General features: G+C 43.3%; 1 protein-coding gene across 1 annotated transcript in view; it reads left to right on the top strand.

Moving 5' to 3' along the window:
• THBS4 (thrombospondin 4) overlaps window positions 1-13456 on the top strand; it is a 40024-nt gene that overhangs the window by 14482 nt on the left and 12086 nt on the right. Inside the window, exons 5-12 of the mRNA XM_062017428.1 lie at window positions 454-536; window positions 1129-1180; window positions 3515-3687; window positions 6804-6941; window positions 7585-7662; window positions 11314-11466; window positions 12799-12903; window positions 13135-13242. Of these exons, the coding sequence (XP_061873412.1) occupies window positions 454-536; window positions 1129-1180; window positions 3515-3687; window positions 6804-6941; window positions 7585-7662; window positions 11314-11466; window positions 12799-12903; window positions 13135-13242 (890 nt within the window). The remainder of the gene's footprint in view (window positions 1-453; window positions 537-1128; window positions 1181-3514; window positions 3688-6803; window positions 6942-7584; window positions 7663-11313; window positions 11467-12798; window positions 12904-13134; window positions 13243-13456) is intronic.

The raw sequence follows: 13456 nt of genomic DNA, 5'->3' as shown, positions 1-13456 counted from the left end.
TCGGTCTTAGAGGTCTTATGTACCAAATGTGTTGTCACAAAAACCCAGTATTGAAATTCTAAGGTTTCACTTAGGGTTGCTAGTCTGAGGCCTGGGAGGAATCAGTAATGCTGGTGGCATTAGTTACCAGTGTTGTTAGGTCTTACCAGAGAGCCTTGACACTGAAGTAATGGTAGAAAAGTCACAGACTACTTTTCTCTGTGTAGAGGAGTTTCTGCTCTGCCTATTTCTGTGGTATACAATGAAGTTCACAGAAAAGCCTTGAGTTCGTGCAAATCTATGTATAAAAAATTGAAGCTAGATACTGTGGTTACTCTAAGGATTCATACGGGAACAATGTCTGCCCTCATCAGCTCTTCATGGTGCTTCTGTCTTGTATCTCAGAAATTACCATGCCAAATGAAGGGGAATTATATGCAGTGTGCACTCTTTTTGATTGCTATTTCCCTGCAGGTGATTTTAACAGACAGCTGATGGGTCAGATGATGCAGATGAACCAAATATTGGGAGATGTGAAAGACCTTCTCAGACAACAGGTACTATATAAAGGCTTCAGTGTGAAATATGCCAAGCTTGACACTTCTTACAGAGTCAGGGCAGAATTCACTTAAGTAGTAAACTCCTGGGTAGCGCTTCTTGCTTTAGAGGTAGATCACAGTGGTTAAGAAATAACCATATAGGTCATGGTACTCTGTGCTTTCTACGGAGGATAACTGAATATGGGAGTGTAGAGGACTTGCTTATTCAGATCCAGAAAATCTGGTGTCTTAAGTGGAGAGGAACTAGAGTATCTATCCTAGCCCACAGTTAGAGGTAGGTCTGTTGAACTGAGATGAAACTGCGTTTGTTCCACTTGCTGGTGAGTGTCGGAAATGGAATTGCTTGTGATGCATTGAGTTAAGGACATCATCCTTAAAGATCCTGTTGATGATGGCTGAGCTGAAGTACAACCATTATCATTGTCATGAATTATATGGAGTATGAAGAACATCTCATTTCAAGATAGAGTACCTATGTTGCATGGTTTGAGTGTTATCTTGGGGAAAAAATATAATGCTTCCTCTGGCAGCCAGGTACAAACTGGAGCTGCCTATGTTCAAATAATGTTTATTTTTCTATATCTTCAAGGTAAAAGAAACAACTTTTCTGAGAAATACTATAGCAGAGTGCCAAGCATGTGGTAAGTATTCCTGTTACTGGCTGTAAAAAGCAACTGGATGAGATACAGTCATTTTAAAACTCATATTGATTGCATCAGCTTTAAGTGGTTTCTAAGAAGTAAGTTTTTAAAAATACTGTGTCCAAAGTTCTAGATGTACTGAACACAAATTTAAAATAGGTTTTCATTAGAGCAAAAGCTTTCAGTTTCCATAGACCTGTGAATCACCTGCTGAGGGATAAAACTCTCACCAAACCAAGCAGTACTACTCACCCTGTGCTGTCACTCTGCCACAAAACCTTGCCACGTGTCCTTGTGGAGGGAGACATTACCTGCCTGGTGTCTCCCTGAAAGTCCTCCTGAAAGTCATCTGGTCCTGAAAAGACAGTCACCAAAAGGTGGTCTCCATCTTTTTGTGAAATTGAAGAAGGAAATGCTTTCCCCAATTCCTCTGCATGGCCCTCCTACACAATGAACAATCAGGGCACACATGCACTCAGACTGTGTGGGATAAAAGGCCTTAAGCTCATTACGCTGTTCTGCTGATTTCTTCTCCCAGATTGTCAACCTCATAAAAACTTAAGTTGGTCTTCAGTCAGGTTAACCTTTATGTGAAAGTGACAAAGAAAAAGTCTTTAAATCCTGCATGCATCAATACCAGTTTCAGCATCTGTTTGACATTGTCTCCCACAGCATACTGGCAGCAAAACTGAGAAAGTGTGGGATGGATGATCAGGTACTGAGGTCGATTGTGCACTGGTTGAAGGAAGGAAGACAGAGAGTTACGATCAATGTGGCAGGGTCTAGTTGGAGACCTGTATCTAGTGGAGTCCCTTAGAGGTCGGTGCTGGGACTGGTGCTGTTCAATCTATTCATTAATGACCTTGCTGAGGGAACGGAGGGCACTGTCAGCAAGTTTGCTGATGATACTAAACTGGGAGGAGTGACTGACACAGCAGAAGGCTGTGCTGCCATTCAACCAGACCTGGACAGGCTTGAGGGTTGGGTGGGAAGAAATCTAATGAAATTCAACAAGGGCAAGTGTAGAGTCTTGCATCTGGGAAAGAAAAACCCCATGTACCTGTACAGGCTGGGGAACAAACTGTTAGAGAGTAGTATAGGGGAAAGGGACCTGGGGGTCTTGGTGGACAGCAGGATGAGCATGAGCCAGGAATGTGCCCTCGTGGCCAAGAAGGCCAATGGCATCCTGGGGTGTATTAGAAGGGGGGTGGTTAGTCAGTCAAGAAAGGTTCTCCTCCCCCTCTCCTCTGCCCTCATGAGACCACATCTGTAATATTGTGTCCAGTTCAGGGCCCCTCAGTTCAAGAAGGACAGGGGGCTGCTGGAGAGAGTTCAGCACAGGGCCTCAAAGATGGTGAAGGGAGTGGAGCATCTCCTTTCTGATGAAGGGCTGAGGGAGCTGGGGCTCTTCAGCTTGGAGAAGAGGCGACTGAGGGGTGACCTCATTAATGTTTACAAATACGTAAAGGGCGGGTGTCAGAAGGATGGAGCCAGGCTGTTGTCAGTGATGTCCAATGATAGGACAAGGGGCAATGGGTATAAGCTGGAACATAAGAAGTTCCAAAGAAATGCAAGGAATAATTTCTTCCCTGTGAGGGTGACAGAGCACTGGAACAGGCTGCCCAGACGGACTGTGGAATTTCCTCTAGAGAGACTGAAAACCCACCCAGATGAGTTCCCATATGACGTACTCTAGGTGGTCCTGCTCTGGCAGGGAGGTTGGACTAGATGATCTTTCAAGGTCCTTTTAAACCTTTTAGATTCTGTGATCTGCCAGAGTCTCAGAAAATGTTGCTTTTCCCCAGCACTGGTCTCTGTGCGCCAAAGCCAGCCCACTTGCATGTTCTGATATGTGTTTGTGGGCTGCCAGCTGCTGCTTCTTAATTATTCTTATGTGTAGACTGTCAGATATGCTCTTGTGAAACCATGACACTGTTTTTCTTACAAAGTAGTAGTGTCACTGATGTAGCCAAGGCAGTACCTTGTACCCTCACATTTGAGTCCCTGCAGCCTCCTGAGGTCACCAACTTTCAGAATTTCCTCTGCTGGCCACCTGGGACTAACCTTGCAGAAGGGCTCCCATGTGTAGCCAAAAGCAGCATGTGGACCTAACCAAATAACCTTAATTTCCCCTGTCTGGGGACACAACAAACTGCTGGGCCATTCCCAGCATGATGTCTCTTCATTCACAGCACAGCTGATAGCAGTGCAGTGCAGTAACACAAGGCCTCTGCTGCACAGCATCTCTGGGATCCCTTCAGAGTGCTTGCCAAATGAAAGCCATGATGGATGTCTCTTTCAATTGCTGAAACTGTTGTTCTTTCTGCATTAAAGGTTTGGGAACTGTGAATTTTCCAACTCAGCTTCCTAGGCGCATAAAACCCAAATGTGAAGTTAATTCCTGCTTCAGGGGAGTCAGGTGCATGGAGACAGCCGAGGGGTTTCATTGTGGCCCCTGCCCTGAAGGGCTCACAGGAAATGGAGTTACCTGCTCAGATATCGATGAGGTAAAATAGTGACTTTCACTCAACTAAAAAAAAAAAAAAAAAACCCAGAAAAAAGAAAGGGAGTGGGGGCTAAAAAGAAAGTGTTTCATACATATCAATGGATGGCTGATGCTTGTTGCCTTCAGTATTTGCTGACTGCTTGCACAGTGAATGTTAATTCATTCTGGTTCAATTCTGCCTCACTGTTTTGCTGTTGCTGCAATTTTATGGAGGTTATGTGTGTGAAAACTTGAAATACACTGGGGAGTTGAGAAGTCACTTAAAGAAGTTAATGGCTGAAAAAAATTCTCACAAACAACGAGAACATCCCTTTGATGCAGTTTGTCTGTTCCGCAAGAGGATTCAGTAGCTTCTGTTACAGTCTGCAGAAGCACTTTTTGTCAATATGGGCTTTGTTTCTTTAAACTGTAGTGCTCCTGAACCAACCTTGGATATCAAAGTCTTCTCTTCGACCCATACTGGAGCCATGTTGTCAACCTTACTTTAAAAGTCTATGAAAGAAAATAAACATTTGTTGTTACTGTTCTTTTTGCTTCTTGATGATCATGTTGAAAGCTGATAGTGTTGACTTAAATCTTCCTTTTTTTCTGTGCTATATGTTAGAAATTCAGAGCTTGCTTGTATTGAGGACTGAACTAATAAATTTTAAATATCTGAAATGATTAAATAAAACCTGTGTTAATTGGAAATTGACACTACGAACACAAACAACAAAACCACTTACAGTTTCACCATGTTTTTTTTTTAATGTGAAATGACCTTTGCCATTACTCTTTAACGATTTTTGTGGAAAAGCACCTAGATGTAGAAGACCAGGGAACCAGGAAACTTAGGTCATTAGCTGTGCCTGTGGATAAGACAGTACTACCAACATACCTGTCTAATGATGTAAACCAGCAAAAGCTATTTCTCTTATTTCTCCTTCTGAGCCAATAGGAGCTGTGCTTTGACCACTCTTTTGGTTTACTCCCTGCTGTAGGCCATGAGCAGAAAGAATGCAGTATGTCCAACTTGTATCTGGCTGTGAAAAACACTGGGGAGAGAAAGTGGGTTGAGTGTGGCAGTTTCCTGAGTTATAGGCAATGTCTTTTGTTTTGCCTCACATGGCATGAGCTGTGTTTACTGCAACAGAAGGTGCAAAAAATGGAGCTGAAGCTCAGACATGTGAGTGCAAGAGGTGAAACCAAGACAGCTGTGATGCAAGCTAACCAAGGTGAGAGGCTCAAGCCAGCCTAGGCGGAGCCCTAGTATGGATAGGTTCTGTCTCCTGAGCCACAACCAGGCTGAGACAAAGCCTGGCAGTGGTCTCTGCCTTTTACAGGGTTGGAGCAATTATACTCACAACAGGGGTGGTGGGAAGACAAACCAAGACTGGTCTGTAGTGGCTCAGCATTAGTGAGGTTTTCTGTGAGTATCCATGCTCTAACACTGGAGATGGACATGCTTCCTTGTTCCTGCCACCACTCCACACAGCAGACCTGATCTCATGTTAGGGAAAAATGAGGAAATTTTGCCAAAATGGTGTCAAAAGAGATACAACCTTGCTTATATGAGGTCTTTACATAGACACTGCCACTGAAATGCTACCTAGACTAGTGCATTTTTTTTTCCACCAGTAAATATCTCCTTAACAGATGGATTTTCACTTGTGGTTGTGTTGGGGAGAGAGATAATAAATGATAATATATCTTTATTGTCCTATAAGAGGAGATGTATCATATTATTTGTTTTCCTGAGTTAGCTGAGAAAAAGAAGGAATGGTGTTTTAGGAGGTTTTTTTGGAAGTTCTTTACGAAAGTTCTTTCTGGGAGAGCACCTTTCTACTGAATAAACTATTTCCATACTTTTTAATAACTGGCAAATTCTGACAAAGGCAAATCTAGAAGCTTCCCTACTAAGAACTACCATCATCTTTTCTGAGGGTGTTAGCACCTCTGCAATGTGCTTCTTTATTCATTGGGATCAATTACTCCTTGGAAGAAATAACTTTCATATGCTGATGTCCTGTATCTGGGAAGGTGCGGCTCTGCTCTGTGTACGGTGTAATTTGAGTGCCCTCTGCTGCCTGCAATAAAAAATCCACAGCAAAAAGGAGCACAAAATGTCTGTCCTAGGCTTCACGTTTTCTTTATGCTAGCTGTTGACCCGCTTCTAACAAATCTTTATATCAAACACACCTTTTCTTCTTCTCTTGTGTGTGCGTTTGGTCACTAGTTGCACACTTGTTGTAGGTGGATACCTATTTGCTGGCTTGTTTTCCCTCCATCTCAAGGATGCTTTTCTGTTACCAATGAAAGAAGGGGAAAAGGCATACTTTTAAAACACTTTTCTGTTGCCTTCTCCTGTTTCTTATTTATTGTTGTCTTTAAGCCATATGCAGCATAATAGCATGTTGATGTTTTTGGTACTCTTACAAGTATTATCTAATGTCTAGTGTTGATGTTGGAGTGGCAGTGGTGCAGGATGTGGTTCCCAAACTGGCACTCATAAAAACTGGTCACAGCTGTTCTGTAAATCCTTATGAGGCAGTGAAGTGGATGGTGCCTTCAGGGCATAGGTGGATGCTGTGGGCATGTGGTATTTTGGGAGAAGTGCCAAAGGTTGTCTGTGGGCCTCCAACCAAAAAATGCGTGGGTGCCACTAACACAGCCTTGCTCCTCTGGCTCGTGTTCAGTTTACTTCTGGCTATGCAGCTTGCCCAAATATAAATTAGGGGAAAAGCTGCTGCCACTTGTGTGTGTACAAAACACAACTGCAGGACGTTTTGGTGGGCTGAAGTTAGAGCAGCTTTCCTGATGTTATGGTCTGGATCCTTCCAAGTGTCTCAGCCTCCAAGGCAGTTGAATTTGTCCAGCAAAAGGAAGGATTTGGGATTAGAGCTTAGGGCAAGCTGTAATGGAAGACTGCAAATGTTACTTCAATTGCAGAGATAGCTGAAGACCTGATAGGGTCAGGAATACCTCTAGAGACTGCTTTCTTCTGTAAACCAGCTCTGAACAGAAGACATGCAGAGTTGGCATGTAGCATTGCCTTTGATTGAGAGGTCTGTGCACAAAGCAGGAGTTTAGATGTTACTGAAGCACAAACATGTCCTTGATTTGTTTTTCTCTTTGCAGTGTCGGTACAGCCCTTGCTTCCCTGGAGTGCGATGTGTGAACACTGCTCCAGGCTTCCGATGTGAGACCTGTCCCCCAGGGTACACAGGACAAACCGTGCAAGGGGTAGGACTCAGCTACGCCAAGAGCAGTAAGCAGGTTAGCACTGTGCTCCCTGTGGGCAGCAGCTGCCGTTTCAAGGTGTGTGGGGGGGTTACGTCACTGCTTCTGTCCTGCGTTTTATTTATACTACAGTCATTCTGTAGTTGCCTTGTGTAGTCAGGCAGTGCTCAGAGTGTTTCTGTCAGAAGATCCGAGCTATATTTGCCTGGCTTTGATGGGAGCATTAACAGTCTAATTCTCAGGACCTATGTGGAGACAGGAAAAGATGTCATTATCTTCATAGGTATCTCTGACTAGTTTTAAAAGGAGCTCTGTAGATTTCTGTAAAGTGACTTTCATGTAGGAAGAGTATGATAGAAAAGGCCTATTTATTTTACTGTCATTTTTACCTGTTCCTGTTGTGCCCTACATGGACAACATAGTTCTTGCCTAAGCTTTTGTAGATGAACCAGAAGCCCATCCTAAAGTTGAAATTTACTGTATCACAGTATCTTCAAGGTTTATATGTGTCTGGACATCCACTGGAAAGTTAACCTATGGCTATGTCTGTGTAATTCTGAGAGTGGTTTCAGGAGACACTATGACTCTGTTTTAGACTTAGACTTTAGTGGCCTTTCTTCAAGCTTAGATCTCAGTTTGACATTATTTTTATTTACATATTTATTTGTTCTACTTGTAGGTCTGCTTAGATATTGATGAATGTCAGAATGGTGGACTAGGTCTCTGTGTTCCAAATTCCCATTGCATAAACACTTTGGTAAGCAACTTTTTGTTTGTGGCTTTATAAACCTTTTTTTTTTTTCAAATTCTGTGAAGCCCAGAATGGATTTATGTCTCTGATTGAAGAGCTGAATGCTACAATTTGTTTGTTAGCTTAATCTAAATCAAGGAATCCTTTCCTCTTTTCCTGACTGATAACAGAAAAATCAGTACTCAATTTGTCATTAACATGCCCATTTGAGCTGTATCCCTATCACTTTCCCTGGAGGACAGCAGGAACTTCTCTTTGCAGACTGTCCACTTATGAGTATGTTATTGCAAGGAACCTCCTTTGAAAGATTCCCCTCATCTCTTCTCACATGGGAACTGCTGCAGCAAGCTGTTCCCCTGAGTGCTCTTTTTATAGAAGTAATGTCTTTGTTCCATTACGATAGTTATACACTACCAGGTATCTAAATTAAGTACAGAGAGGAGGAGAGCTGCAATTGGTATGACAGTGTGAATACCCATAGACATTAAATCCAAGGGTGCAAGCATAGCAGAAGTAGAAATGGTTTGAAGGATATAAGGATCTAATAGAAGGGGTGTACAAGCATTTTAATGCCATGAAACAAGTTGGTCTTTTCACTTAGAATTACAGAATCAAAATAATTTAGGTTGAGAAAGATTCTTCAAGATCACAAAGTCCAACCTAACCCTGCCAAGTCCACCACTAAACCATGGTCCTAAGCCCCTTGTCTACATGTCTAAATACCTCCAGGGGTGGTGACTCAGCCACTTTATTGGGCAGCCCATTCTTGTGCTTGGTAACATTTTCAATGAAGAAATATTTCCTAGTATCCAATGTAAGTCAAGGTTCAGCCTGAGGCCATTTCTTGTTGTTTTGTGACTTGTTACTTGGGAGAAGAGACGAACATCCACCTCGGCACAAGCTCTTTTAGGTAGTTGTAGGGAGTATAAAGTCTCTCCTCAGCCTCCCCTTCTTCAGGCTAAACAATTCCAGCTCCCTCAGCTGCTCCTCATAAGACCCATTCTCTAGACCCTTCATCAGGTCTTTTGTCTGACTCTGGACATGCTCCAGCACCAAAATGTCCCTCTTGGAGTGAGGGTCCTAAAATTGAATGCAGTATTTGATATGTGGCCTCACCAGTGACAAGTACAGGGAGACAATCACTTCCCTGCTCCTGCTGGTCACAACATTTCTGATACAAGGCAAGATGTCATTGGCCTTCTTGGCCAACTGGGCACGCTGCTGGCTCATGTTCAGACTGGTGTTGACCAACACTCTCAGGTCCTTTTCCACCAGGCAGCTTTCCAGCCACTCTGCCCCAAGCCTGTATCGTTGCATGGGGTTGTTGTGACCCAGGTGCAGGAGCAAGCACTTAGCCTTGTTGAACCTCGTAACATTGGCTTTTGCCCATTGCTCCAGCCTGTCCAAGTCCCTCTGTAGTGCCGTCCTGTCCTCAAACAGATCTGTGCTTCTGCCCAGCTTCCTATAGTCTGCAAACTGGCTGGGGGGTGCACTCAATCCCCTTATCCAGATCACTGATAAAGATGAACAGGCCCCAGCACGAAGCCCTGAGGCACACTACTGGTGACCGGACACCAACTGGATTTAACTCCATTCACCACCACTCTCTGAGCCTGGCCATCCATCCCAACAAAGAGTATGCCTCTACATGCTATAGGCAGGCAAGTGCTCCAGGAGGATGTTGTGGGAAACATCATCAAAGGCTTTGCTAATGTCTAGATAGACCACATCCACAGCCTTTCCCTCATCCACTAAGCAGATCATGTTGTCATAGAAGGAGATTGAGTTGGCCAGGCAGAACCTGCCTTTCATAAACCCATTCTGACTGGGCATAATTGTCTGGTATGTGCCACTTATGCCACAGTCAAATACTGTTCTGCTATAGCTGGCTGCATGAAACAGGCTTTCTCAATAACAAGAAGTGTTAAAAGTGTCTTGCAGGTATAAAGATGGTCCTTTTTGTAGCTAAGTATTGTTGAGACTAGCCAGTAGTGTTCCAGGTGGTGTGTTTTCCTGTGGATAACTTTGCTTTTCTAGGACTGCTTCCAACAGGTTTCTCTTTTTTTCTTTTTTTTTTTTCAATATATCCAGTATATTTCCATCAAACATATCTGATTGCCTAGCTAGACATGACTAGTCCTCTTCAGGAAGCAGTCAGGCCCTGTTTGCAGAGAACAGGAAGTGACCTGCCATCTGTCAGAACAGGACGGTGTGGGATTTTTTACATTAGGAACAGTTTGATCTGGAAGTGCTGCCTTAAAGGCTATTTCAGTGCGTACTGGGGCTTGATATAAGATAGAATATACTGAGCAAATTCAGCACTCTCCAGAATATTTTACACTGGCGTCCATTAGGAGAAAGTGACAGCCCAGTATGTTTTACATGGGCCATACCATTTGCATGACTCAATGATTATTTTACTCTTCAGTCATCTGGCCATATTCATCTTCAGCCTAAAAGTATGCGAACAGCACAGGGTTAAAATTTTGCAAGAAGCTAGGAACGAAGGACAAAAATAATGCTTGGCTGGGTAGTAAATATATGTCTGTTATGGTGGACTGGGACTGGGACTGCACTAGAGCCACAACAATCCCCATCAGTGCTACAGGCTTGGGGAGGAGTAGCTGGAAAGCTGCCAGGCAGAGAGGGACCTGGCGGTGTTGGTTGACAACAGCTGAACAGGAGCCAGCAGTGTGCCCGGGTGGCCAAGAAGGCCAATGGCATCCTGGCCTGGATCAGGGAACAGTGTTGTCAGCTGGAGCAGGGAGCTGCTGACATTCCCCTGCACTCAGTGCTGGTGAGGCCACACCTTGAATACTGTGTCCAGTTTTTGGCCCCTCTCTACAAGAACACTGAGGTGCTGGAGAGGATCCAGAGGCAGGCTACCAAGCTAGTAAAGGATTTGGAGCACATTTCCTTTGAAGACCAGCTGAGAGATCTGGGACTGTTTATCCTGGAGAAAAGAAGGCTCTGGGAGACCTTATTGCTGTCTACAGCTACCGGAAAGGAAGTTGTAGTGAGGTGGGGGTCAGTCTGTTTTCCCTAGTAACAAGCAATAGAACAAAAGGAAACAGGCTCAAGTCACAGCAGGAGAGGTTCAGGCTGGATATGAGGAGGAATTTCTTTACTGAAAGGGTTGTCAGGTGTTGGAACGGGCTGCCCAGGGAGGTGGTGGAGTCACTGTCCCTGGAGGTGCTTAAGAGGTGGTTGGATGTTGCACTTAAGGAAATGGTCTAGTGGTTGATAGGGCTGGAGCAAAGGCTGGACTTGATGATCTTAAATGTCTGCTCCACACTGATGTAAGAGCACTTAATCTGATTAAGCAAGTGCTACTTAGAATTTTACACAAAGTTCTGACCACCTGGAAGCAGCACAGGAACAAGACATCATGAAGATGCTTTTGCTGCTATATGTCTTTGCTTAACAAAAGACTGGTTTAAACAGATGAGAATTGAACATGTTTTCCATGTGCACTGTGGGAAACAAACCTGAATTTCATGTAGAAAATGAAGTTTGTCTACAGTGCAAGAGGCCTCAGTGGATGAAAAACTGCAATCTCACAGCATAAGCAGTGTTACATGACTTCTGCTCATATGCATACTTTAAAAGAAAGGAAGTGCTGTTAAAAGACTGGCTAGTAACTTTTTGTTCTTACAGGGATCTTACCACTGTGGCCAGTGCAAACCAGGATATACAGGAGACCAAGCCAGGGGATGCCAGGCCGAGAGGAGCTGCAGAAATCGAGCCCTCAATCCATGCAGTGTCCATGCTCGTTGTATTGAGGAGAGGAGAGGAGAAGTGACATGTATTGTGAGTTTATTCGTACAGTGAAAAAATACCATTTTTTAGGCTGGAACTGGGAAAGTCTTTGTCATCATTTTATACAGCTGAATGTTTTAACCACATTGTAGCCCACTGATTCAGACCAGCTACAGAAATAACCAGGTTGAGTCTATTTTGCAATTGTTTTCTTCTTACAGCATTTCTGTAAGGCAGCCATACTCATATGCCATATTTACTGGGGCCATGTAACTAGATTTTTTGGTTAATAGCTTTTATAGACTGTCTAGGGTCTCCTCAGGAAGGACCGTCAAGTGTCACTCTACAGAAGACATCACAAAGTCCTCTCCTAGTGCTTAGCTACATAACTGTGAGTAGGGGTCCTCTCTGCATACCCAGTGTGCCTGTGTTTACCTCCTGATTGAAATGGTATTTTTCCAAGTGAGACCACAGATTCTACACACAGGTAGACTGTACACTGCTTTCCAGCTGTGGGAGCAGAGGAGCACTAAAGGGGCATATGGACTTCCATTGTAAAAGTCCAACTAAAGTATATTACTTAGTTTTTTCAGCTTGCAAGGGGATGCAAGAGACTAATCCCATGTCCCAAGTTTGGATAGAGTGCATGCTTTTGCTGGCACTTGCTTTGGTCTCAATTTTAAGTACATGTATTTCAACAAATAAGAATCCAGGATATTTTAAGTCCATGCTATTATGGGAAGATTCCTAGATACCTATATTGGGCAAGTCTTCATTTTAAGGGGAGGCCAGAGATAGACAGGCAGTTCTGTGCATGTATCTTCACTTACAACACAAATGAGGCTTTGGTTTGAAACAATACCAATTTAATTGGATAGAAAACCTTTTTCTGCATCTGCACACACATTTTCTGACTAATGAACAGTGCAGTTTTCTCTCAAAACTCCTGCAGTTCAGATGTATTCTTGAGACACTGAGCAAAACACAGTCAATCCCATCGAACCATGGGCCCTTTGCTGTGATGCTAGGTGCATATTCTGCCTAGGTTCTCTCTTTTCTTTTTCTCCACCTGCCTGTGAGCAACCAGAACTGATTCCTGATCGGTGTCTAAAAGAAATATATAGCAACAGTAGGTGTTGGAGGCACACATTCCATTTAATGTCAAGCCTTAGGTCTTTCTAGCTGTGCTCAGATACAGAGAGCTTGAAACAAAGATTTTTCTTTACACAATGAGAGGTGCTAAAGTTCACCTCATTGTACTTCAGTGTCTATGTGTGCTTTCTGTGTGTTGGTTTTTACAAGACTGACGTGAGGTTTCCCTCTTGAGTATTGCTACAGTGACTCTAACCTTTTGGTAGCACTACCATGATGTTTTATTGATAGTGTGGCATCGGCTGGGCTGGTGATGGTTATATTTGTGGAAAAGATGTGGACATCGATGGCTACCCGAACGAACAACTCGCGTGCTCTGCTGAAAACTGCAGAAAGGTAAGAAATCCTTTCTTAACCCTCTAATAACTTGGAACACAAATGGGTGAAGAGAAGAAACATGACTAGATGTATTAAACTTTTTTCAAATTATTGAATTATTCTGGATAAGTTTTATTTTATTTGAATAGTTGATTAATTAAAACAATAATAGAAAATTTCATTAAAATTATGAATGTATCCAGATTACCCACAGAAGACCAGACATATCCTGTTTTTTTTTTTGTTTAGGACAATTGCAGATTTGTCCCAAACTCTGGACAAGAAGATGCCGATGGTGATGGGATTGGAGACGCCTGTGATGAGGATGCAGATGGAGATGGCATTCCCAATGAGCAGGTGTGAGGCTCTGGGCAAACAGCAGGATTTCACATTAGTGCAATAGGCAATTACTTTGAAATCTGTCTTGCTACTATTTTCCAGAGATTATCCCATACCCATCACACATCAGCTCCCTAAATCCCATCTTTCATATAATGCTTGCTATTAGAAGACCTAAAAAAACCCAGGCTGTCTGACCCAACCTTAAATCCCAACAGTGTAGGCTCCACCA

The sequence above is a fragment of the Colius striatus genome, chromosome Z, assembly GCF_028858725.1.
Source record: "Colius striatus isolate bColStr4 chromosome Z, bColStr4.1.hap1, whole genome shotgun sequence".
NCBI classification, from domain to species: domain Eukaryota; kingdom Metazoa; phylum Chordata; class Aves; order Coliiformes; family Coliidae; genus Colius; species Colius striatus.
The sequence above is the reverse complement of the archived record's forward strand: the minus strand, read 5'-3'. Positions and strand labels throughout refer to the sequence as shown.